General features: G+C 33.8%; 1 protein-coding gene across 3 annotated transcripts in view; it reads left to right on the forward strand.

Annotated features, from left to right (window-relative positions):
• Positions 1–640: 640 nt before the first annotated feature.
• The window catches only part of LOC106460326 (thiopurine S-methyltransferase-like), a 38,343-nt gene continuing 11,413 nt past the window's right edge, over positions 641–27,570 (forward strand). The window contains exons 1-7 of one of the 3 annotated variants that reach the window (XM_013920019.2): positions 641–753; positions 4,400–4,492; positions 23,084–23,213; positions 25,319–25,371; positions 25,762–25,836; positions 26,274–26,359; positions 26,611–26,655. In XM_013920019.2, coding sequence (XP_013775473.1) covers positions 671–753; positions 4,400–4,492; positions 23,084–23,213; positions 25,319–25,371; positions 25,762–25,836; positions 26,274–26,359; positions 26,611–26,655 — 565 coding nt within the window. In that variant the 5' untranslated portion in view covers positions 641–670. Of the gene's footprint in view, positions 754–870; positions 944–4,399; positions 4,493–23,083; positions 23,214–25,318; positions 25,372–25,761; positions 25,837–26,273; positions 26,360–26,610; positions 26,656–27,570 lie in introns of those variants that run through there. The other 2 variants (XM_022387030.1, XM_022387031.1) reach the window with 2 other exon arrangements.

Below are 27,570 nucleotides of genomic sequence, written 5' to 3' on the forward strand. Positions count from 1 at the left end.
ACGTCACCACGGTACGTGATTAATGCGGTCACTTTTTAAAAAGTCATGCTTAACTTGATGATGACCTAAGAAGATCGAAACGTTATTATTTGTTTTGTGTTTGAATAAATGTTTTTAATACCAATATCAGCCGTCTCTACTATGTATATATTTCATCTGAACATTCGAATTTTAACACATTTGTTATATGATTCAGTTTTAGCTCTTACCCTGATGAAATGCTTCTTTCTGTAAATAAATTCGTTTTTAACTTATTATTTTGAATTATTAAGTGTGTGATATGCAGGCATAGATTTTTATGTTGTTCTTTTTTTACCTGCTTCGTTTGTTTGTTTGAAGTTAAGCACAAAGTTACACAATTTGTGCTCTTCTCATCAAGTGTATCGAAACCCGGTTTTTAGCAGACGTACCACTGTGCCATTGAGGGGTATTAGTTAAGTACAAGATCGCAAGTTTGGGTAATATGAAGATAAAATATAATCTTTAAGAAAAACTAAAAAAAAATACTAAACTAATCCAAAATGAATACATGAAATAAATATTATATCAACAATGAAATATGGGAAAAAACATTAATTTTTGAGCTATCAGTTTAAAAAGTGACCTCAAACTCCTTCCCTATAGTCTAAAAAGTGAAATATATATATTTTATTTTTTTTATTGGACGATCATGGCTTCTCAAGACTCTTTCAATCAGTGGAACTTTGCGTGGGAGAAAAATAACACAAAGTGGCATATACAGGAAAGACATCCGTAAGTAAAACTGATTTAACGAAATACTTACCATAGATTACTCAGTGAAAACCTGGGAGAAAAATAACATTGGATGTGTGTATGTAAGTAAAACTAAAACAGATTTAAAGAAGAACTATTTATTGACTATTCAACGTAAGCCTGGGAGTGGGAGTAAACTAAGCCTGGCATAACGGTAACCAAAAGAGATGTATGTTAATATTATTCTAATTAGTATAAGTATAATTGTTATAGATAATCTATATGAGCTGGACAATTAATTAGTGGAATTTGCTAATCAATTAATTGTTGGGACCATCAACTAATTGATTATTTTTGTGAGGTGGCTAGAAATAAAGAAAACCATTGGTTACTGGACAGTTGGAATAATCGAAAACAATGGTAATAAAAAACACTGATTTTGGTTAGTTAGCTATTTTTGCGTCTTTAATCAATTTAATCAAAATTTAGATTAACTGATTATTTTACATGACAATAATTTTTGTAGTCAATGCTTATAAGTTGTATTTGAGGTAATCACCCAGCTCTAATGTTTATAAGACAAGTGACCCAAAGATGTTGTACTTAGTTATTTGAATGTTCCAACCACAATCTTATAATTTTTTATTACATTTATAGTTAACTATTAATTCAGTTATTTTTTACTCCAAGGACATTGTTTTGTTATCTTTTTATCAATTTGTTCATCAGTTGGAATGGGAATCTTACATTATTCTTTCATAAATTGCAGAAATGCTCTTTCACTTTGTGAGGACTGATTAGGCTTAGTATAGCCATTTCACTTGAATACATTGGTGTATGACTATGACTATTTGTTATTCATGTGTTTTTCAGCTGATCCTTAGGTGCATTTTGTTTAAGCAGGTTACCGCATTTGTTATCACACATTTAACTTGCATTTGACTTCATTAATTCTGAACTGAATAAAAAATATTGGGAAGTTTAAAAAAATGACAAGGCTCCTGGGCCAGATAATATTTCTCCAAGGGTTTTGAAGGAGGTTAAAGATTGGATATGTGAACCACTTACTACTATTTTTGGTCAGTCCTTGAATAGTGGGCAGGTATCAGAGGATTGGAAGTTAGCTAATATAACTTCTCTTTTCAGGGGAGGTGATAATATTTGTCCCAGTAATTATAGACCCATTAGTCTTACATCAGTTGTGGGAAAAGTTTTGGAAAGTCTGTTAAAAGATGCTTTGCAAAGTCATTTAACAAAACTTAGAATTTTATTGGATGGTCAACATGTTTTCACTGAGGGAAAATCTTGCCTTACAAAAGTTTGGCATTCTTCGAAAAGGTTACTGCTTATGTAGGTGAGGGTAAGGGTGTAGATTTGGTGTATCTGGATTTTTCAGAAAGCATTTGACACGGTGGCACGTAAAAGACTAGTAAAAAAATTATCTTTATAGGTTTGGTGGATAAGTTAGCAAACTGGATAGAAGAGTGGCTGAATGGGAAAAAGCAGAGGGTTGTTATAAATGGATTAATGTCACAAGTGGGATACCTCAGGGCTCAGTCTTAGGACCTTTGCTCTTTTTGATTTATATGAATGATGTAGATGAAGGAATAGTCAATAAATTCCTTAAATTTGCAATAATATTAAGGTCTTGGGTGTTGCTAGCTGTGAAGATGATGCTGCTGATTTACAAAAGGATTTAGATCATCTAGTGAGTTGAGTATATAAATTGCAGATGGGTTTTAATTATAATAAATGTAAGATAATGCATGTGGGTTATCCTAATTTGAATTATAAGTATAATGTGTTATGAAGGAATGGGATCTTGGTGTAGTGGTTGAAAAGTCTCTTAAGCCATCCAAGCAGTATGCTGTTGCTAGTGGTAGGCAATTATCTACAGAAATACTGAATACAAATCTAAAGAGGTTATACTTTCATTATATAAGTCACTGATTAGACCACATTTGGAATATTATGTTCAGTCTTGTGCTCCTTACCTTAGAAAAGACATTGAATTGTTGGAAAGGGTTCAGAGAAGGGTTATTAGAATGTTGCCTGGGATGAAATATGAGGAGAGACTAAAATCTGTGAAATTGATTTTTCTTGAAAAAAGAAGAGTTAGAGGGGATCTGATTGAGGTGTTTAATATTGTAAGGGAATTGATAGTGTTGATGCATCATTTTTGTTTATATTTAATACTGAGAATAGTAGGAATAAAAAGGACACAAATATTGGCAAGGTAAGAGTCATCTTCAGCTAAGACAGTTTCAATTTTCTAACAGGATGATTGACCTTTGGAATGAGTTGCCTTCGGATGTTGTAGAGTTAGCAAATTTGTTCCAAAACATTATGTTATGTTATATGTTATTTAATATGCGTTATAGTTTGCAAATATTTGTGTCGCCTTAAGAACACTGTTGTTTTATGCTATATAATTTTGAAACAGTAAAGCTATTATTGTCTTTCTCTTAGAATTCTGGATGAGCCTAGTACAGCCTTTGAATCAAATGTATAGGTTTTTCCATTGAAGATGGCTAATGTTATTTTGCTTTACTGTAGGTAGTTACTCATTGTCACAGCCACAACTAAAACATTTTAACTGTAATAAACCATGCTTTGTTGGCCTAGATTTTTAAAAGGCAATAAGTACTAAATTGTTGTTGATTTCCTATTCACACATGGAAAGTTGATAAAAAGTTCTTGGGGGTTATCTCTTCAATACATTTTATGATGTAATTTTTTTGCCACTTCTATTAATAAAGTAATATTTTCATCAAAATCTCTTTAGCAATGGAAGACAATAGTGCAGTATTATTACTGTCTAGAGTGTATAATAAATCTTTAAAGTTAGCAAGACAAGTGTTTTCAAGTTAGAAATATGTTTTTTAAGTTCAATATTAAAGTTAGTTTGAATGATGAAAGTTGGCAAAGTATAGGTAACCAAGAGATCTAATATTTGTTTCAAAAACTATGTTAGACAATAAATGTTCTTCACACACATTAGTTTTGATTTATTAGTTATGGATTTCAAATCAGAAGTGTGTAAAAAATGGCATGTCAAATCTATCTGAAATTAAAGCATTATATGTCAAGAGCAGTGTTATAGCTGTCATTTACAGCAAAAGTTTAAAGTGAGACATTAAGTATGACAATTTGCTTAAAGAAACATGTATGTACAGTTCTTAAAAAAAATATGATTTGTCTAAAAAGACTCAGTGTGGTTCATTTACACATTCCAGTTTGCTTAAAAATAGTGTTTTACTCTGTTAAATCACATCTTCATCAGAAATCTAAAAATATCTACAAAAAAACTGACACTATAGTTTATGAACCTCAGTCCTTGTTTAAAGTAGTTTCAACAACACATTTAGATGAATCACAATTATCCACCTAAACCTACTTTAAACAAGGACTAAGGTTTACTGTTCAACAGACAGAAGTGCTGAATGTTAATATGTGGTTCTAATTTTGCCATAAACAGCTTTAAGACAGAAAAACTTCTGTAAACACATTGTAGGGAATGACATCATTCTTGCTAGCTCATACTTTTCTTGATGTAAGGAATGCTTTGGCAGTGAAGTAGAAGTAGGAATAGTATTATGGCAGTATGTGCATTGATTTGTTTTGTATAAACATAAATTCTTCATTGTGAATCCATGCCTGTAACAAATTTTATTTCTACTTTCAGGTATTTGGAAAAGTATACAGATGTTCTTCTTAATGGTCGTAAGGAAGTACAGATTTTCTTTCCAATGTGTGGAAAATGTGTGGACATGAAATGGTTAGAATTATATTCAGTGTTTTAGCCTGAAATAATTGCAGAAATCCATTTTCATTAGTGTAAGATTATTTTCATATATAGACACACACACACACAGCTTGAATGACAGGCAGTTTCTGGCTATCAAGTATTAGTGTACTTACCTATATGTGTGATATGAAAGCTTTCATGCATTTTATATTAAACACAAGTATTTTTTGTTTTAGTAAAGTGTATAGAAAATTTGCCAGTTGTTATAAAACTATATTATTTTAAAACAGTTATTTTTTATTCTTTCTGTTGATAGAAAATTACATAATTTTATATCCTGAGTAGTAAGTTTAAAGTAGTTTGTAAGTTTTGTGATTTTACTTGTTGAGCTGGGTGATTAGTGAATATGCTAACTTATTAACTGTCGGTCTCATTGATTGATTACATTTAGCTAGTCGATTATTAATTCTTATATGAAACTAATATTCCTGTTTCAACCCTCCTTTAGTTTTGTAAAATACTTTTTGAACTACCTTTCTTTTAATATGATAGACATTTTTAAGTACAACAATTTATAATTAAATTAATTTTGTGATATGGTACATTACCTCTGCACAGAGATTTGGCTATTCTAGTTCAGTGCTGCCCTCTATATGCAACAAGTTACCACTTCAGAGGTAATACCATCTGCCAGCACACTTACACAGGTGGCAGGTGTGTGTATGTGTGGGGGGACTTGACTGTGAAATTATTGGCTCTCATTGATTTTTATATGAGTCAACCTTCTCCTGATGTTGCCCTTTTTTTTCCTGAACATATTTGGGATGACAAGGAATTTGACAGCCCTTTTTTTCCACCTGATTTTGTTGTGTCTTCCTATGCACCTACTACGGAATCAGTTAGGCCTAATATGGCCATGATTTCTCGGATGTTTTCTGTTTTATCTAATAATTTTTTTCCAAAAATGCTTAACATTCTCAGGTTTTATTGGACCTTACCTTTGTATATTTGCTTTAAAAAAGTTACTAGTACAATAAGGGGTGCTAATTCTTCATTACAAATCATTGTTGTGAAAGAAAAGAGTAAAGCATTGTTACAGAGAACTGGAACATCTGAACTTGATAAACTATTATTAAATAAACTTGATTCAATTTTAACCCTATTGCCACATTAAACTACTTTATATTTATGTTATACCAATTAGTATAGCATAAAATCTTAGCTAATAATCCCTATTTAATAGTATATAAGTTTTAAGTTCTTAATTCTACAAGGCAATATAAAAAAAAATCCTTAATTTCCCCAGTGTGACCCACGTGACACATTTTCTCTTAGCATGTCATCTTCCTTATTTTATCCACCACCCCTTGAAAATGTACAAGATTAAACGTAAACTACTCTCTATAAAATCATCATTGCTCAGACAAACCATAATTTTTATAGTCTTCAATTTTGTTTGGTTACAGACCTGTCAAATAGAAAATCAGACCCTTCCTACCTTTCAGAATTCGTTAAGAGTTCTCTCTTACCTTTGATTATATATTACCTATAACCAATAGAAAGTCCAGGTTTTCATCTATCAAATGACATATTGTATAATGTTATGTTCTGAATGGTTAAATGTTAATTTCACTCAGAGTACCAACATCATTCCCATGAGAAAGTTAACGACTAGCTTGGATGAATTTGTAACAACTCTTGTCACATAGTTAGAAAGCCAGAAATATTTTGAGAGGTAAGGGAATGTGTCTACTTTTTGCATGTTATTAGTCTATATTCTTTGGTGCATTATTTAATTAAATAAAAATTATTAAGTGCATTACTATTGTTAGTATAAAAAATTAGGGTTAAAAAGTAACAAAAATGTAAAAATAGGGATCCTTTTAGGTTAGTTAAGATTAGATTAGGTAAAATAAATAATAATAATAATACTATAAAGATGTTTCAAGAGCCACACATGCGAGCAGCTCATAGTAGCTCATGGGTAATGTAATTCGTTAGTGTAACGTGAGCTGCATGTTCCCCGAGTAATTTACAACTTATAATGTCTCAGATAGTAGTTAGCCATGGTTCAAAGAGCAATAAAACAATTAAATTTAATTATAAATAGATGTATACTGTTATGAACTTAGAGTTACTTAGGATATACAAATGTAGTTTCATGTTACAATTTGAAGTCATTCTAGAAAGAAAAAAGTAATTTAGATTTATTTTGATTTTTTTTTTGGGTGGTTACGAGGTCAATAAAGACTTTAAATGAGTATAAAGAGGTCACATGGTCGGTCAGATTGACCGAGCCCATATTGAGAGAGTTAAAGGCAATTGTCCTTAGCTTTTGTGTGATGAAACTTGTAAAAGTATTTGTTGCACTACATGATGGATAATGTTGGTGATTCAGATAGAAGTTTAGAAGAACATGTTAAAATGATCAGTATGTTTATATTTTACAGTACGGTCTAAAAAAAGCTGTAGAAACACTTGTATGCTGACAACTCAGTAAATCAAACAACTTACTGTCTTAGCATGCACCATTTTATGATAACATTTAGACTTTTCCCTTTTTAGTGCTTCATATCTAGCTAGAAGTAGTGCTAATTAAACTGGAGACTTGTTTATGTAAATATGTTAACGACTTAATGGTGACGTATGTTATTATTGGTATTAGTCCATGTCTAGTAAGTTCTGACAAACATAGTTAATTGAGTAAGCTATTCAGCAATATTTTCTTTTAGTGAATAAGAATAAAGTACATCAACTTTCTGAAACTTTTATTATTAAAGCAATTTTATGCTAAGTCATGCCTGCAATCAGGATTTTTTTTTATCCATAAGAAAGACCTCTACAAATATACAAGTATAGTTGATAAGAAAATAACTTTATGTGTATATTATAGATAGAATACTTAGTTTTATAAATTGTTATATGATATAATGTCAGATAATTTTTTATTTTTAACATATTTTCGTATTTATAAATTTACATTAATTGATATATTCATTTTATTTTTTTTATCTAAAATATAGCTTGGATACATGAAATATATCACATGGAAAATTTTAGATATAATAATATAATATATAAGACTTACAGGATGAAAGTTCTGTTTTACTAAACCAGTACTGAGGGTATAATATGATACCAAAATCAGTCGTCTGAAAATTTTGCAATTGTGTGAGTGCATTTTTCCGTGCAGTTGTATGTTTAATGTGGAACTCGGTGCTTGTAGTACAATTTGATTAATTTGTTTTTTGCAAATAATTTATAAAAAAAGTGAAAAATGGAATTATACATCTAATTCAATGCTTTAAAAATTAATTTACTCTATCACATATATAATATTACTTTACATGTACTTGCAGTTTTAAAATTAAGATAAGTTTTGAATTTTATGTGAATTCAGATATGTAATTTTTTAACTAAGTCTGTTTTTACTGTCTGTTTACTGTTGCACTCATTTATGAGACATCTTTTACTCTTGCTTCTAACTCAAAGTAATCATGTAGTGTGAAATCATATTAGCTTGACACCAAACTACAAAAGGGCAGTAAAATAAACTTTCAATTCAAATTTACAACTGTGCAGCTGGATTCACATGTATACAGTAAGTTGTAACTCATTTAGCATTTTAAATTTAACCAAGTGTAGAACATTTAGAGGCTTTTTGCACCATTTACCACAGTATTTCAAACTAATTGTATAGAGACCACTGAAATAATGTTATGCAAAAAAATTAATTGAAATACATTAAGCCTTTTCAGACAAAATGAAAGTGAAAGAAGAAAACTTGTAGACAAGTATTAAGAACAACTGTTTTGATGTTGCTTCTTATTGTATAATTGTTGTCATGAGGCATAACTGTTTAATTTATAACAAGTCTCACAAATGTTGAAAAAAATAAGCATGATGTTGAGGAATAAAGCAATTTCTAGAAAAGGATTTCCCATATATGTATAATTGTCTAATGAATATACAACAAATATAGTTGTCATACTATTATTTTAATTGCATTTCTTTGCTTAGAGAAAATAAGAACTTTATTTTCAAGATACTGTTGACTTTTTTATGTTAATTTATGACTAAAAGTTGTTCTTGTAATGGTTGACGTTTGTCAATTATTGTGTTTGAAAAATGGTGAGAGAGGCTGGTGTGATCATATTTATTATTGTGTTAGGCAGTCTGCTTATAATTTAATCAGTTGCTGAAGATATACTTAATTATAATAAAGTTGAAAACTGAATGTATAAGAGCTTAGTTATTACATTGTGTAAAGCATTACTTTGCCAAACTATGCAGACTTTTTTTTTTTCAAAGGGACATTTTAGTTGCCATACTGTCACACTATTTCCACTATGAAATAGAAATTCGTTATCTGAGAAGATTATAAGGGCAACATTTTTACTTAACATAATTCTAGGGTGTTGTTGTGGATTGGGTTAGGACTTGAAGATAATTAAAACAGTGTGGAGCTAGACAATTAAATGTTATATTAAAAAGTTGTATAACTAGAGCTCATGTTAGATTGTAATAGTATTAATTGTTATTTTGTTTATTATAGATAAAAATATTATGCTATGTACCAACTATAGAGACCACTGAAATAATTTTATGCATAAAAAAAAATACATTAAACCTTTCCAGACCATTGGGTTATTTTTTATGTCTGCAAAATATTTTTATAATAATTACTCTCAGAGGCCTATGTATTTTTAACAAGATACCAATAGGATTTTTTCTATTGAAAATTATCATCAAAGATACATAAAAATAAAACAAAATTATTTGAACTTTAGGTATAGCTCTGGCAGTATGCAAAGTAAGAAGTGATTAATAATGTCACTATTACTCTTTACATGCATAGGTTGGATTTGGCATCAAACAAAGAGTAACAATAGGTGAAAGCTTGAAACAAAGCTGTAAATATCTTCCATGTATATTATAATGGTTAAACGTTTTTGTAGCTCAGCAGTAAGTCTGATGGCTTGAAATGCTAAAAATCAGGTTTGATACCTGTGGTGGTCAGAGCACAGATGTCCCATTGTGTAAATTTATGGTTATCAACAAGCAAACAATTAAGCAAACTAAATAATGGTTACTGAGTGAATAGTAAACAAAAAAAATATTTCTCATTGTTTTAAATTTGTTTTGGGTTAGAGAAAAGTCATTCTTAAAACATAATTTTTGTGCAAATTTTAAATGTTTATGGCTAAGGGGAGGGCTCAAGCACTCCAAGGCATCCCATTTATTGCATGCATGCCTTTTTACGTTTGTAGCATGTAATAAGAAAAAATATATACATTCCCAGGCAAGCATAACTTGGTGGTTAGGGTGTTGCTTCATGAATTAAGAATCACACATTCAATACCTGGTGCCACCACACATGTTCACATTTTCAGGTGTAAGTGCATTATGATGTCACTTTCAGTAGTGGGGGTGGGTGGGGTGTAAATCTCATTATTCTTTAGTAAAAGAATAAGCTAAGAACTGGTGATGGTGATGCTGCCAGCTGGTTATCTTTCCTCTGGTCAGCAGTTCTTATTTTCTACAAAATGAAGTACACAGAGATGGTAATTTCCATGCTGTCTATTGTTGAACAGCTGGATTTTGTTCACTGTAACAGACTACCACAGTCAGGAACATCGAGAGCCAGCATGGGCCCTGGGGCGAACATCCTCGCCAGGCCCCCTTTCTCTCTCTCTTTATTAACGCTTTCAAGAGTTTATTAAAAAGAAGATCCTAAAGCAACGAGCTCATAAACCAGACAAAATCATAGCAGCAGCCGTTTTTTACCTCACAGTATAAGCGTAAAAATGTTAATAAAGTAACAAATACATATTAATTATTACTCAAATGATTATTTCAGTCATTCTTAATGTATCAAGCGTCTATAAAAACTATGGTTTTTATCATTAAATGAAGATATAGCCTAAAGCCGCCCCCCCCCCCCTCGTCGGCAGGCCTGACCACAGTGGAGTTGTGTGCTTCATTGTCTGTCAGGAGACAAGATGGCTGTTTATGCTGTTGGTGGTTGAATGCAGCCTGGACCCTTTTTTCAGGTCTTGACATGGACTTCTATAATTCTGATGTGATACCTTACCTCTTCTTGCATAATAGCTTTCCTGGATTTGTGCACAATTTTCTCTCACCAGTGGTCTCGAGGCTTCACCTAACATCACGTGTTTACATGTTATAGTTGCATTGTAGCATGCAGACAAGTATAGAACAACCCTTCACCAATAGAAGTGTGACACACACTCCTACTGCAGTTGACTCCATCTATACTGTTGAGCACAATCACCACTTCTTGATTTGGCACTCGTGTAATGACATGAATTTTTTTCGCTCGTCAACTTTTCAGATGTAGGTGTTTTTTCAGTGGAATATCTACAAAGACATTGTTTCACAAGTGTCAGTAACTTCCACTTTGTATAGTGTGAAACAACATGACTTTGTTCATGCTAGCCTACCAATTATATTGGTGTTGGGTTTGTCTATTGGGAAAGGTGACACCTTTTGTGTGGCAGTTGGTGGAGCTTTTTACGAGGCCTTGTTTTCTGAGCCTGACATACTTCTATCTATATTTCTTGTTTGTGATGGAAAAGATTTTTCATTTTATCCAACCAGTCTTTGCTTTATCTTACACCCATATTGTCGTGATTCAATCTCAGCTTGTTTTTGTGACTAAGTTTCTCAGGTATGTTTTTACATATTCATTTATTTTTACCAATAATTTGGGGCATACATGCCTCGTCTTCCTTCCTTTGTTACCTCATATGACTAGGGATGACTTCATTCTGTATTGCTTTTCTTTGACTTCTAAACTCTGGAGTCTTTTCTTAAGATTTGGGAGGGTCAGATACTCTGTCTTTTGTTCATCTTTCTTAGGCTTAGATTTTCCTACCTTTGTCTTACACACACTACCCTTTACCATTATTTTTCCTTCTTTAACCTTTTTTCGATGGATGCTCAGTCATTCATTTATCTTTTCTACAGTGGTGTGCTTATCTTCCTCAGAATTTTGACTTTTTTATTTGGTTGATCTTTTGCTAGAGTTGGTTGGGACATGATGCTTTTGTTACTCAGTTGCTTTTGTTTCCCTTATATCTCATATGCCTTCTTCTAAGTCTTTTCATCTAACTGTATGAATCTTCTGCTTGTATCTCTGGTGTCATATGCTGGGGCAACATCCTCAGTGATTTACTAGCTCTTCCATGCTCCTTCTTTGCCTTTGTCTATCTCCTGTCCTCCTATATTCTCTCTGTCACTACTTCCCATCCTTCCTTCCACTACTTGTACACTTTGGCACTCTCAGTCTTGGTGGTGACTGTCCTATGGGCTCATGATCAGTAGGGCCTCTTTTGTTGGGTTTATAGACAATTATCCTTCATTTGCAGTCAGTTGTTGAGTACTGGGATTTACATTGGAAAGCCTTAACCTTCATTTTTCCTCTCCTCTTCCAATGTCTCCTGTTCCCAATTTTATATCCTCTGTGGGATCTTATTTCTTGCCAACATTGGTCCATGGTAGTGGTGGTCTAAATGGCTACATCGCTATTGGGTGGGTTCTCATCCTTTTCCAGCTTTTTCTTCCTGTCTTTTCATGGTTCCCAGGGAATCTTTAGATAGGTGTCAAGTCTTGTATCTTTAATGTCTCAGTCACTTTCTCATCTTCCCTCGCTTTCCATGGGGAATTTTTCACCCTGCAATGATTTTTTACTCTAGGACTTGGGATGACTGAGGTGAACATCTCAGATGCTTCTTTTTTTGTTTGACTTTATCCTAAAAAGACTGCTACAACTACCTTCTTTTCCTCCTATGGTAGGCAGTACGTTTGGGTTGGTTGGTTCATCTTGGAGTAGTCACAGCTCACACCCATTTTGTTTATCATTCATTTGGGTGTTTTTCATTCCTATGTCTGTAGGACCCAGCTGTCTACTCTTCTTTTGGTGAACATGGAGTGATTGGTTTCTCATGCCATATCTTTTCCTTCCCTCACTGTGTGGGAGGTTGTCTCTTTCCTTTGGGGATGTAGACTTTTATGGAATCTTGTATCCCCTTAGGTTGTGCTTATTTGCGACATCTACAATGAACTGCATATTCTCTGGATCTTTGTTTGGGATCCCTTTTCCTCAACCATTCTCTTTCCTTAGTCAAAGACTGCACCTGGTGACTTGATAAAACTACTTCCATTGTGGATATTCCTATTCCTCTTGTCTGGGTCTCCTTCTGTTTCCAGATGCCGCTTTGCCGAGATGAGGGACATGTCTCGACTGTCACATGGATTCAGGGCATTTGCACCATGATAAATTGTCCCTTTAAATCTATCTCTGAGAACTTGTGGTGGTACACCAAATTTTGAATTTTTGGGATAGTTCATAGATGTCTCTTGATGATACATAGAGTCAACCCTGCAGTTGTCTCCTTTATCAATGACTAGGGGAACACTTTGTCTCACTCTTCCTGTTTACACATTATCAACCTCCTTTTATGGGCCCATTCTATACAAATACATCTAATAGCTTGTTATATTCTGAGTTCCCTGAATCATCTCTTGAGACCTGCCAAGATACTACCTATGGATTTGTCCCTCATTCCTCTGGTGTTCAAGTTGCTGTGCTCTCATCTAAACATTCCTATTCTCAATGTTTCAGCCATTCTTCTCAACATCCTACTTCCCGGTTTTCTGGTCCCCTGTTCCTCTTCTCTCAGCTTTAGCTGGGGACTCATTTCATCAGGACTGGTCTAACTATATTTTTCTCCATGCCTACTTTCCTATTCATCTTCTCATTCATGTTTTTCCTCATTCTGGGCACTCCAATTTGAATCCTGTTGATAACTTTTTGCACCTGTTACTGTCCTCTCCTCCTTTTCCTCTCTCACTCTCCCTACTTCTTCAACCTCATTCCTCCCTCTTCCATCCAGCAATGTTGTCACTCTGAATTCATGTATGGGTTTGGTCTGTCCCTTGTAAGACATTCCAAACTCTTTCTACTTGTAGCTTTCCTTCTTTCTTGTTCAGTTTGTTCTTCCTCCCTCCTTGTCTATCCATGACAAGGGTGCATATTCCATAGTTGGTCTCTGCATCATGTTTTCTTCCATTCTCTTCCTTCTATTCCCCATTTTCCCAAATTTTTTGCTGGCTGTTCAGATGATGTTTGTTGATTTCAATCCATGGCTGGTCACTGGACAGCTCTATTTCCTACTTTCAGTTTTTTTTATTACCGTCATGTATTCTCCTCTTTTGTCTTTTCTATGCTTTTTTGTTAGTTTTGCTACTTTCATTCTCCTGATTTGGATCTGGATACTGTTCTCCATGCCCTTACCCATCCTCTCTTTGACTCTTTAGTTTCTTGTTTCATCTTTTGCTTAGGTGCTACTTCTTACATTTTGCCTGTGGCTGTAGGTGATATTGTGTGTATGCCACTGCTGCTTCTCATGTTTTTTTCCTTCCATTTTTCAATATTTTTCTCATTCTATTCTGAATCATTTTCTCTGTCCCATCCACATGGTTTGTTTTTCTTTTGTCAGCTCTGCTACTGTTCAAGGTTCATGCTCTAGTCCATTTGTTCTTTGGAATTCTTCATCTCCTGAGATGTTTCTTCTATTACTTCCAAGGGATGGTTACAGCACCTCATCCTTTTAATCCATGCTATTTCAAGTCTACTCACCAAATATGATACCTTATTCTCTGTGTGTCTCTTCAATTCTGTCGTCTGTTGGAGGAGTTCATGAAAACTGGCATGTGAACTACCCCATTTACTTTCATCACACATTTTCTTCATCATCTGGCCATCTTTTCTTCTGGATACTGACTTCTTCTTGCTGCCATTCTACATACCTCTTACAAGCTCTAAATGGGTAAGTTCTATTTTAATATATCTTACCTTTAGAGTGGCCTATTTCTACATCTCTGGATCCAACTTAGTGGGGAATGGTGCCTGTCTAGGCAAACTTAACTTAAGTCTACACTGTGTGGGATTCTAGTTTTTATGTGGAAAGATGTAAGATATCATATTAGAAGTTAACATTTTTCTACATGGAAAATGTATTTCCAATAGATATTTACCTATTCTCACACTTCCCACTCATTCTCTTCATTTCCAGTGCATTTTTTTTTTTTTGCCTAATCCTGAAGTGATTATTGTGCTTTACAGTATAGAGAAATTCAGGTGTCCTAGGAGAGTGGGTCACACTCCTATTGGTGGAGGGTTGTCACATGCTTGTTTGCATGCTACAATACAGCTATACCACATATAAACATATGATGTTAAGTGGGAGTCTCAAAGCTATTGGCAAGTGAACACTGTGTAAATAGAGGACAGCTCAAATCGAGGAAAGCTGTATAAGAGCAGATGTAAATATCTATTAGAAATACATTTTCAATATAGGAAAATGTCAACTTCCTGTTTGTGAGAATGTGGATTTTTAGGCAGTCCTTCCCATCACTTAAATTTATAAACAATACTTTCAGTGCAGATGTGGATCTACCTTGATATTCTTTGTTCTTCCATGACTGTTGAATATACAAGACTGTTCAGTTTAAGTTATTATTTAGCCTATATAATGATTTAATATTTCTAGATTTTTCTGTCACATTATAGATATGTGTAGATAGAGCAATTAAGTTAGTGAAAGTTAAAGTGGAGTTAGACTGTGTGATTGTCGGCTTATCTGTAATGGGTGATTTCTAAAGTGATTTTCAGAGTTTGTATTGTAATGACAGTGACAGAGGAAAATAATTTGTCTTGTCAAAGGATGTTCTGAAGCAATTGAACCAGCCTGTGTGGACTTTGACAAAAAAAGAGACAATTATTTAAAGCTCTGAATACAACTATGATAACCAATAGTATAACAAGTTTGTGTACATATGTTTGACTTGTTGTAAATATATTATTTTCAAACAAGTTGGTTGTGTGCTGTCTGTTTATTGGTGAAATTTATAGCCAACAAGTCAGACATCTGTTTTAAAAAATCCCAGCTCCCGTAACAAAACTTGAAATTGGTAAGTTAGCCAGGATTATACAGTGGTAAATGGCAGTAGAAGAAAGTGCAAATGAGAGCAGAAATAGGCCTATATATGCACAACTGTAGTGGTGGCGAATAGTGGTGAGATTACAATCGTGCTCTATAACCATGTCGACTGATTTTGATAAATGTATATAGTGAGCTGAGTGACTTGGGCTAAAAGATGGTGATCTATGAAAGTTTGTCAAACAGCAACAAGGACTAGAGAGAGAAGATCATCAACAGAGAAGAGAGGAAGAAATGATCAAAATACAAATAGAGAAAGGAGAAACTGGAAAAGAATAGAGAGAGAGAGAATAAGAGCACAAATTGAGAAATAAGAAAAGGAGAGAGAGGAATAGAGAGAATAAGAGCACAAATTGAGATTGCCAAGCTCACCCAACAAAAAGAGAAAGGACCCAAGAATGATAATGGGGTCAGGGCCATTCGACCCAAGCTGTCCAAATTTGATGAAAATAAAGACGACATGGATGCTTTCTTTAAGAGATATGAAAGATTCACCAAAAATCAGAACTCGGACAAAGACGACTGGGCAGTGTCTCGGCCCACTTCTCACAGGAAAGGCCTACAAGTATATATAGGCATGACGTTATAAGATACCATGGACTATGAGAAGTTAAAAGTGGCATTGCTGAAACACTATGAACTTACCAAGGGAAGGTTTTTGCCAGAAATTCAGAGAAGTTAAATCTGATACTGGAGAAATTGTATTTCAGTTTGTGGCACATCTATGGTGATACTTCACAAGATGGACTAATATGGCAAAGTGTGAAACAGATTTGAAGGGCTGGCAGATCTACTTTTACACGAGCAGTTCATGGTCACATGCTGAACTGACATGTCATTGTTTCTAGTGGAGAGAGCACCAAATGATCAAGCTGACAGAACAGTATATGGCAGCACATGGAAGGAGTATCACTGCCAAGTCCAAGAAAAACTAGTTAAAGTCTAAACCAGGGTGGCTGACCAGAAAGAGGATGCTACCAATGGTGACAAAAAATCAACAGACAGGAGGAAGAAGAGATACTATGATTGCTATAAAATGGGGCACATTGTGAGTGACTGCAAGTCTGTCTCCAACAAGCAACAGCAGATATCTCAACAGAAAGGAAAGAGATGCTATGCTTGTTATAAAGTGGGGCACATTGCAAGAAAATGCAAGCCTGTCACCAACAAACAATGGCAGAAATTTCTACATAAAACAGCTGGAGCCACCTGCAAAGATGGTGCTAACAAGAAACAAGAATAAAGTGACTATCACAATGGATGCTGCTGCCAGAAGAAACAAAATAGAGACAACACATTAGATTTACCACTGAAAGGAAGTGCTATCTTTAGTATTAAACAGTGCACAAATTATGGTCGGCTCAGTTAGTAAATGGATCAACAGTGCCAGTGGTGATTGGAGAATATGACAAACATCAAGACATGCCAAAAAATCACAACATACCAGTAGGTGAAGGATTTGTTGGGGACAAGAAAGTGAAGGCCCTAATGACACTGGATGCAGCAGTGAGAATCGGTTTAGTATATATAATGACCAGGTGATAGGCAAAGTACATCTGTGTGTGCTAATTGATGGGACAGTGAAGAAGTTTCCCATGGCAATAATAAAGGTGGACATTCCATACTTTTTGGGAGACCATGAGGCCATGTGTGTGAAGGCACCCATTTATGACTTGGTGATTGGGAATATACTAGGCAGTAAAAGTTTGGAAGAACAAGACTGATGGAACAGAGGAAAGTAATTTACCTTGTCAAAAGGTATTCTGAATTAATTGAACCAGCCTATGTGGACTTTGATTAAAAGAAGACAATTATTTAAAGCTTTGGATACAACTGTGATAACTAATAATAGTGTAACAAATTTTTGTACATACATTTGAGTTGTTGTGAATATATTATTTTAAAACAAGTGGATAGTGTGCTGTCCATTTATTATTTAAATTTATTGCCAACAATTCACAGACACTTACTGTAAAGAATCCTTGTCTGTGTAACAACATTTTCTTTCACTCTCTTATATTTATTATTAATCTTTCCTTTCTTCTTTAGCCTCTTCTATACAATGTTGTTTTTCCTCCTTCCCCTGAAATCTGAGTCCATGATAAAAGCTTTTTATCTTCACTCTGATGCCACTATGCCTTTTTCTCCTCAACTTATTGAAGATATTCCATGACATAAAATCAATCTGAAGTCCTTTTCTTGGACTCCCAAAGTCTAGGTCTGTTCTTTAGTCTTGAGGTTCCAATCCTTTTATGCTCTATTAGTCTATTTCAAGCTCCATTTTCTTGCCTTTGTCTTACTCCCACTACCCTTTTATGTTATCTATTCTCCATCCATCTTTTTTTTTTTTTGAAGCAATGCACCATTCCCTTGGAGTTCTTGATGGACACTCGTTTCCTTTCTTTTTCTACATTGCCATATTCTTCTTCCTCATCCTTGTCACTTTTTACTTTGTGACTCTGTTGCTAGGACTTCTTGGGGAGAGACACCTTTCTTGCCAAAGTACATTTACTTCCCTTTTATTTCAGGTACCTTTGTCTGGGTCCTTTCCTCTGTCAGTGTGTTTTTGGTGGGATACTTAAATCTTTGTAATCATGGGCTGAGGCCATATGCCACTATTTTTTTGTTGACTACCCTTGTGTCCCATCTTTCTGAAACTACTTTTTTTTTTAAGTTGCAGTATCCCATTGATCCACCTCCTTTCTACTCCCTGTTCTTCCATCTCATTCCTCTTCTCTCGTCCATTTCTCCACTGTCTGTAGATTTCAGTGGCAATAGCCTTGTTGGTGACTGTTTTCTAGGCTCGGGAACAATGGGGGCATGTTTGTCTTGGTTTGTGGATCTATAAATTCCCTTTGTAGCTGACAATTGGGTGCTACAAGTTCTATCAGTTGGTCTTACCCTTTGTTTTCCTCTCCTCCTCTCTTGTCTCTCTGAGGTGCTTTCAGATTTTTTGAACAAGGATGCTACTGAAAGGGTTTCTTACCCTTCCCAGGGATTTTATTCCCATCTGTTTGTCATTCCAAAGATAACTGTGGCTTGGCATCTGGTCATAGATCTTTCACATCTCAATCAGTTTCTCAGTCATCCTTGGTTTAACATGGATAGTTTTCTTACCCGCCTGTGTTTTTCTCTGAGGCTTTGGATGACTAAAGTAGACATCTCTGAGGGTTATTTTCACTTCCACATCTCTCCAGCATCCAGACTGTACCTTCGGTTTGTACATCAAAGTCAAATTTATTAGTTCTCAGTTCTTCCTTTTGGACTTGCATCAGCTATTTGTCAAATAGTGCATGCCTTTTGCTCATCACATTCATGACTTGGGATTAAGATTCCACTATTATATGGATGATTGGCTTGTTTTAGGTCCATTCTGACAGAAGCTCTCCAACCATACTCTTCTTTTTTCTTTGGGAGGTAGCTTCTGTCAGTTGGCTGGTCAAGTTGAAAAAGTCTTATCTTACACCCACCCAGTATCTGGTTTTTTGGGCGTGTTCTTCCATTCCTGTCTTTGTAGGGCATAGACTTTTCTGCTTCACTTACAGGCCATAGAGAGTTTGGTTTCCACAGCCCTGTCCTCTTTCAGGAACTTTGGCCTTAGTGGCACCCTTTGTCCCCTAGTTCATGCTCATATGTATCTTATACAGTGGACTCTTCATGATAAATGGAACCTCTCTTAGAATCCCTTACATTTACCTTGATCTCACTTATTGGCTCAACAAGTTCAATACTATGGTGGGTGTACCTCTTCCTCCCTTGCATCCTGATCCTGATCATTTTACAGATGCTTTCATGGTGGATTTGGATGCTTGTCTCAACTCTTTCAAGATTTTAGGTCAATGGCACCAAGAGGAATCAACACTTCATGTCAACCTTTTGGAGTTCTTAACAGTTTGTTGGTCTATGAATCATTTTCTTCCAGCTGCATGTAGCCATTTGGTGATGATCCATTCAGACAACTCAACAGTGGTATCCTACAAAAATTGCTATGGGGGCATTCATTTTCATTCTGTTTTCAAGCCCTCAATATCTTTTGGGCTCATTTTCAACAAGTCTGTCTTGTGGCTTGTTGGGTGCCCTGAATCTCATTCTAAGGAGTAGTCCTTTAGTATTTGTGTTTTTTAATGGCTTTGCTCTAGCTTGGGCACTCCTCACATCAGTGCCTTTGCCATTTATGTCAATGTCAAGCTTTTATTCTGTATTCTGGTCTTCTGTTCTGGATTCATTGGCACTGGTGGTGGATGCATTCACTCGGGACTGGTCAAATTTCTTTCGTTATGCTTACCCCTATTGTCTCCTCCTTTATTCAGGACACTTCTTGTTGGATACATCTGGTAGCACCCTATTGCCAGGTTCACTCATGATTTTCTCTGCTGAGCCTTTTGACTTCCTCTTCCGCTCTCTCACTCCATTCTTCTTCAGCCTCGTACTTCTCTCTTCCATCCAGCTGTGTCATACCTCTGGTTTCAAGCATTAATTTTGTCCAGTTCCTTCATGTGTAGCCTTATCCTTGCCTCATTTTGTTTGCCTATCTTTCTTAGGTTCTTATCAGTGGAAGTGGTATATTTATTGCTGCTGGTTTCTGACTTGATTCTTCTCACCTTCTCATCCTTCTATTCCCCATCTATCTGACTTCCTCACATGGCTTTTCAATCAGGGCTTGTCTATCTTGACTATTGCTGGTTACCGGACAGCTCTTACAGATACTTTCTGGTTATTACATCCCCAATTCTTACTATGCTTTTTTCATTCTTTTCATGTCCTACTAGTCTACCTGACTTGAGACTTTAATGTTGTTCTCCAAACCCATTACCCTACCTCCCTCTGAGCCTTTGGCTTTCTTTCCTTTCTCTTGTACCACCTGTCCCTTAAAACATATTCCTTCCTCTTTCTTGCCTGTGGTTGTCAAATTCCTGGTGTGTATTCCTTTGATCCTTCTCTTACTTCATCGCTCCTGTGCTTTTCTCCTTATAATATCTGCAGCACATGAGGGTGAACGTGTGTTCACCCCTATATCTCTTCATTCCATTTTTCATCATTATTTTTTATTCCCTTCAGATCTCACTAACCTCCTCTGTCATGTTCATGCAGTCCATTGCTAGTTGGCCCACACTTCTTCCTTTCATAGTTCCCAATCCTGTCTCTTCATTCTTTGGAATCCTTCATTCACTCATGATCTTTCTTCTGTTACTCTCACTGGATGGGCCTGACAACTTATCTGTTTATTGTAACTTCATTGAATGGAAATGATACTCACTTCCCACCCTTCCTTTCCACTTCCGGTGCATTTTACTTCTCTAATCTTGAAGTGATGGTTTAACAATCAGTATAGAGAGAGCCAGCTGCACTAGGAGGTGGTGTCACATTCTTATTGATGGAGGGTTGTTATATGCTCATTTGCACGTGGTAATGAAACAATATCACATGGAAACATGAGATTGGGTGAGAGACTCAAGACTAGTGGCAAGCAAAAAAGTTTGCATATAGATGGCAGCATTGAATCAGGAGGTGTGTATCTATCAAAAGTTAACATTTTCAGTGTTGGAAAATGTTAACTTTTGATTACTTGTATTTTTAGAATAATTTAAAGCCATAATTTTGATTATTTCATGAGTCATTACACTAATTGATTAAGCTGAATAAGTTTAATTGAAATTAATAATAAGAAATGGTGGGCATGTCTAGTAGCAATGAGAATTGAACCTGAGACATTTGAATCATGAAGTAATCCCTCCATAATCACCAGGCCATGCCAGCATGAAGCTGAACAAACTTAAATTAATAAAAAAATATAACAATGAGAAATTATAATGGCAATATTTTGATTTGTTTGATAGTTGGGATATCCAACAAAAGTAATAATTAGCAACACTAATTTATGTTATTTGATTATTTTCATGATGTCAACAAATTTAATCATAATTTTGATTAGCTGATTATTCTATGGGATTCTTATTAGCATTACATAATGTTTAGGGACAACAAGGGACCTAGCAATTAAATAAAATGAAATAATAAGAAATAAACAAACAAAAAAAAATCAAAGCCATCCCTTGTCATTCATAGAGTTATCAAGGTTTCTCTTAAACATACTTAAATTTACTGCCTCCGTAAAATCCAAAGGCAACCTGTCCAAAGGCCAACCATCCTCTTAGAAAAATAAAACTGTCTTAGCTGAAGATGACTCCCACTCTGCCAAAATTTATATTTGTCTCTCATAATTCTACCATTTTCACCATTAAGTATGAAAAAAGGTGATGCATCAACACTATCAGTTCCCTTAACAATCTTAAACACCACTTTCAGATACCATCTAACTCTTCTTTTTTCAAGAGAAAACAATTTCAGACATCTTAACCTCTCCTTGTATGACAACCAATGTTCCCTTGAATTTTTTCAGTCCATCCATTGGGGGGGGGATTTATATACCATCGACCCTATTGAATCATTAGGCGACTTTGCAATGCTACCAGTTGGTTATTTGGGCTTTAGGCCTATCGACTGCTAGGGTCATTAAGGCTGCCAATGTGTTGAGACTCCTCACTATTACTAGGATGTGTATGGCTGGAATAATGAAGTTCATGCTACCTGATTGGTTGTTGTGATGTCGTGCAGCTTAGAGGGAACACTGATGAAAACCCCTCCATCCCAGGCATCATTCTAGTAGCCTTTGTCTGAACCATTTCCAACAGTTCAGTATTCTTCATAAGGTAAAGAGCCCAAGACTGAACACAATACTCCAAATGTGGCCTAACCAGTGACCTATACAATTAAAGTATAACCTTTTTAGCCTTATATTCAATTTCTATAGATACAACCTAAAATCCTATTTGCCCTACCACTAGCAACAGCACACTGCTTGGATGGCTTAAGAGACTGGTCAGTCACTGCACAAAGATCCCTTTCTTTCACACTACTGTTAAAGTTATTCCCATTCAAATTATACTTATAACTCAAATTATGATAACCTACATGCATTATATTGCATTTATAATAATTAAAACCCATTTGGCATTTATTCATGTAACTCATTAAATGACCTAAATGATTTTGTAAACAGCAGCATTCTCCTCACAGCCAGTAATGCCCAAGACCACAATATTATCAGCAAATCTGAGTAATTTATTGACCATTCTTTCATCTATGTCATTGATGTTAATAAAAAAGAGCAAAGGTCCTAAAACTGAGCTCTGAGGTACCCCATTTATGACATTAATCCAGTTTGATGCAAGTAATGCTCATTGGTAATTGATTATATTGATTCATTGAGTAAATTGCCCATCTGTTCTTACTAGTAAGGTTTTTGATGACTATAAAATCTCAGCTCTGAATTTCTTATAGTTTACTAGATGTATAACATATGTAGATGGATTAATCAGAATAATGCAGCCAAATTAACTAAAAATTAGAGAAACAAATGCTTACACTTTATAAGGCACATTTTTGGAGTTACTTATCAAACTTGTAAGAGTGATCACCCTGAAATCTCTTTCATTATAACCTGATTAAAATTCAGTACTTATGATGTACTTTTCAAATAAATTTTTTATATATTTCTTCATCTTCATTTTATTTTGATGCTAAACATTTTCAGGTTTTATGATAATGGTCACAGAGTAGTGGGTGTTGAGTATGTGGAGAAAGGAGTAGTGGAATTCTTTCAGGAACAAGGGTTAGAGTATGTTGTTGAGCCGGTGGAGCAAATTTGTGGAAATCTTTACAAGGTTAGTGTTATTTAATAATTTTTTCACTGATTATATATTATTTCAGGCTTTTAAGTTGATCCAGTTTGATCTATGTATATATATAAGGCATAAAAATATTCAGTTATTCAACCATGTGTTGAACCTTATACTAAATAATCAGTGTCTTTAAGTACAGTCAAAAACATAAATAACATTATTTGCTGTCATATTTTGAAATTAACCAAGGCTATAAAAGTTTCTGTTTACCAACAAGCTTTATATAGTACGTTTTCAAAGATTGAATTACCACATAAATGACAAATTAGGCTTATGCTATAGGATAAATCATATTTAGTATCCCCCCAAAAAATTTTAAGCTCAAGCTTAAGTTGTCTATGTGACACATGCTATATGATGATCAATATTTAGTATCCTTTAAAAATGTTAAGCTGAAGCCTAACATCTATGTGACACAGTATTCAATCTTGGTTTTCATATTTATATTTTTAGCTTTAACTTTGCTTATTATTCAGTAATGTGTTGGATAAAATGATAAAATAATGAGTATTAATCAATAAAGTAAGGTTTATTCTTCACTATCAAAGCAGATGAAATTAAAACTTGGTATGAAATTTCAATCTAACGTATCTATTTGAATATTTATTACATTTTTTCAATATAATGAAATAGCTTGGATTTGTAGTTTTTGTGGATTTCATCTGCCTAAGTGTAAGTGGGTGGTTTCTTTCTCAGTACTGAAGCCTGAATCAGGATACTGAGGAAGCTATTCTGTTTGTTTTTTACATGTAATTGATCAAAGGTTTGTACCGGACCTCTAGTGAGCTCTGTTTTGTCATGTTTGATGTGAGTTGTCATTATTGTGGTTGTGGTGTTTGTGGAGAGTGAAAGTGGCTTAGGAGTTCCAGTTTTTTTATTATCAATTAATAACTTTAAATCTAAATCCAGTCCAGCCTACACTGCCTAAAACTTTTTTAAAGAGAAATAATTCTTTAGACAAATGCTGAATTATAAAGAATTTTAAAGTATTTGGTAAAAATCAAGTTAACATAAAGTAGCTAGAAAAGAAAATCATATGATATTTTAAAAATATATAGATTGAGGATAAGTTTTAGTAGTTATTTGCTAATTGGGTAACTGAATGTACTATTTTCAGAATTAGCATACAACTTTTATTTAGTCTAAATCAATTGAAAGGTTGTAATACAGTTCAGCTGTAAATCTTACTTAGGAATAAGGCCACATTTGATGTTAAATCTTCTGTGGATTGTATTTGCCAGCCCCAGAATGGCCAGTGTTTGGTTCCTGTGCTGAAGGCCTCAGAACAAAGATTATGATGTCTAACTTTAGATTTCATGTAGATGCAGTTCATAAAAGATTCAGTGTCATTACTACTTATTTTATGTAAACCATTTTTAAAATGAGGGCATCAGCACTGCATTGATTTATTATAAACAAATTACTTTTAAGCCACTAAAGCCTGAGATACTTTGAAATTTTGTTTTTTAAACATCAAAATGTGATTTACATGTGTCTGTATTAAAAAACTTGCATTTGTATTTCTAAATGACATACAGCTTTTAATAAGCACATGTGAAAGTGAAGAGGCAAAAGTTTTTTGTAATTTTAAGTTTTTCTCTAGAGGTTTTTAAGTATTTTGTATATTTGTATTGTATCTACAATAGTATTGTAAGTTATTTTACAAAGTTTAATTAATTTTTTCTCTTCAATTATTGCCAGTCCAAGTTTTCATGTACATGATATATGGCTTGCGGAAATTGGAAAAAAATCTATTCAGTGTCAAAAAAAGAAAGAATAATACCGATGTCATTGTTGTTATAATGTTCAGATGATAATATTGTCAATTATGAAAGCAACAGGGAATGTTAACTTGATAGTATGACTTTGTAATAATCTTGAAGCTCCATATATTTGTGATTTATTTTTGTATGCACAGGAAGTCAAACATTTCCAAGCAAAATGAATCAGTGCTACTTAGCTAAATAAAAGGAACATCTAATAATAAACATTTATGAACATTTGCTCTTCTAACTTAAAAGATTTTATATTACTTTGTGAATTTTATTTAACAAAAGTACACAATTCAAGTTGCAATATGTTTTTAGACAGCTGATGAACATTTGAAGATTTTTTGCTGTGATTTTCTGAAGTTTGACAAGTAAGACTGCATAATAAATTAACTTTTCTTGAAAGGAAACGTATTAAAAGTTCTCTTCATTTACATTAAGGTGTTATTTCTTAATACAGTAAAGCTTACACATAAGCTAAAAGTTTTTACTTTTTTACATTGATTCATTAGAAATTTATGTTTTTCAGAGAAAATGTTGAAAAATAAACAGTTTATTTATTCATCAAATGTAATATGCCAAAATCATAATTATATGTATATTTGAATAATTTACTTGATGTAATATCTTGGCTGTAAGAAACAAATTCTTATATTTTTGAAAATGGTATAGAGGTTAAAACATAGCAGTTGTTTTTATAGAATTTATGTTAGTTAACTGTTTGACACAATGAGAATTGAGTGTATATATTTTATATTTAGAGATTGTGCTGGTCTAATGGATGTGGTGTGGGACAGAGGAGCTTTAGTAGCCATAGAAAAAGGTGATAGGAAAAAGTAAGAAACTGTGATCAGAAGTTTGGTAGATTTAGAGATTGCAGTCGATACTCAGAGCTTTTCAAGTTTAGCAATGAACACATTTAAACAAACAAAAAAATTGATTAAAAGTGATTAATTACAGGTAACATGTTGTGATAAATTACAACAAATTTTGATCATAATTTCAATTACATCATTCTTATTGATATGTTTGGTTGCTGAACTTCTGTCATGCGAAACTGTTGCAGGTAACTGAAGTTTTTAAAACTGTCATTACATATGTATTGAATCATAAAGCTCTTATTGTGTATTTTAAGCCCTAAAGTATCCATCTTTTGTAGAATTTTTATTCATATTCATATATATATATATATTATTTTTTTTTTTGAGATTGTAAAGTTCATACTGTGCATTTGATCTTCAGGAAATGATTATCTTATATAATTTTTTTTCAGATATGTTAAGCTAATGCTGTCCATTTTAGCTCCAGGATATCAATATCTGTTATCAACTTTTTGTTATGATGATTGGTTTTTTTCTGGTAAGTGTCTTTGTCGAACTGATCTAAAATAATTGTGAATAATAAGGTATTTTGGCAAAGTTGTATTTGTTCACCATTAATATTAGATGGTGTTGTCAGATGTGCACTAATATTTAAATTTGTATTTACTCAAAAGAGAAAGATGTTTCTGGCATGGCATCCATGATGAATAACCTGAATGTTTTATACTAACTACATGTAGTATATTGATCAAGGAACGAAATAGTATTGACAATATTTTTTTCTTACAGGCTGTCCTCGAACAGTACCTCCTGCATTAGTACATATATTGTTTGGTGAGTTTATTTTTTTACATACATAATGTATAAAATATATTAAGATCTAAAACAACTTTTTTTATATGTAATTCATAAATTACCAGTACCTGAATCTTGTTTCATATTTCAAGTTATATAGATTTAGACATGTCTCTTTCTAGCATGTTTTAAAAACATACAGTACTTCAAGAACTTTTTAAATATCAAATTATTTTTATAATATGAAAAAATCTAGCTAATTTTTTATTATTTTGAGCTAGGTATTTAGCTGTGACATTGAGTGAAAGTTCTCACCAGTAGCAGTATTGTTTATAAGCTACTTAACTCCTATTGAACCAGTAAATAACATAAGATTGAAATTAAATTATTATAAGTCTTATTTTGATGTAGAATCCCACCTACTACCTATAAAAAAGAAAAACAACATTATGTTTCACTAGTGTGAGTGTTATACACAATTAGACTTAAGGTTTCATAAACAACTAATGTGAATAACATTTGAATTAAGAAGTATGTTGCAATTCAACCAGCACGATAGACACTAGGATTGGGAAACAGACTTCATTAGCATATGCATACAACGTATAAAATGCATTTTTTGATGATTTTATGTTGTGAATCTATGGAAAATATTGGTTGGAATAAGCAAACAGCTTGTGTTAAACTGGTGTCTTTCATGTGGGATCTGTAGTTGTGAAAGGAACTGTTGTGTTGAATTCCAAAACAACAGAGGAGTGCATAACAAAATGCAGTGGGAGACAATGACTTCTATTACATTCAAGTAAAGTAGAGTTGAAATGCTGCTGGTGCACTTGTGTTATTTGTAACGCATATAGAGCCAGCAAAGATATGTGTGATTTGAATTGTTATCAGTCTTTATGGAGTATCTGATCACAAGTTTCATTCTGAAAGGGATCATAAATGGTATGTTTA

The sequence above is a fragment of the Limulus polyphemus genome, unplaced genomic scaffold, assembly GCF_000517525.1.
Source record: "Limulus polyphemus unplaced genomic scaffold, Limulus_polyphemus-2.1.2 Scaffold752, whole genome shotgun sequence".
Lineage (NCBI taxonomy): Eukaryota > Metazoa > Arthropoda > Merostomata > Xiphosura > Limulidae > Limulus > Limulus polyphemus.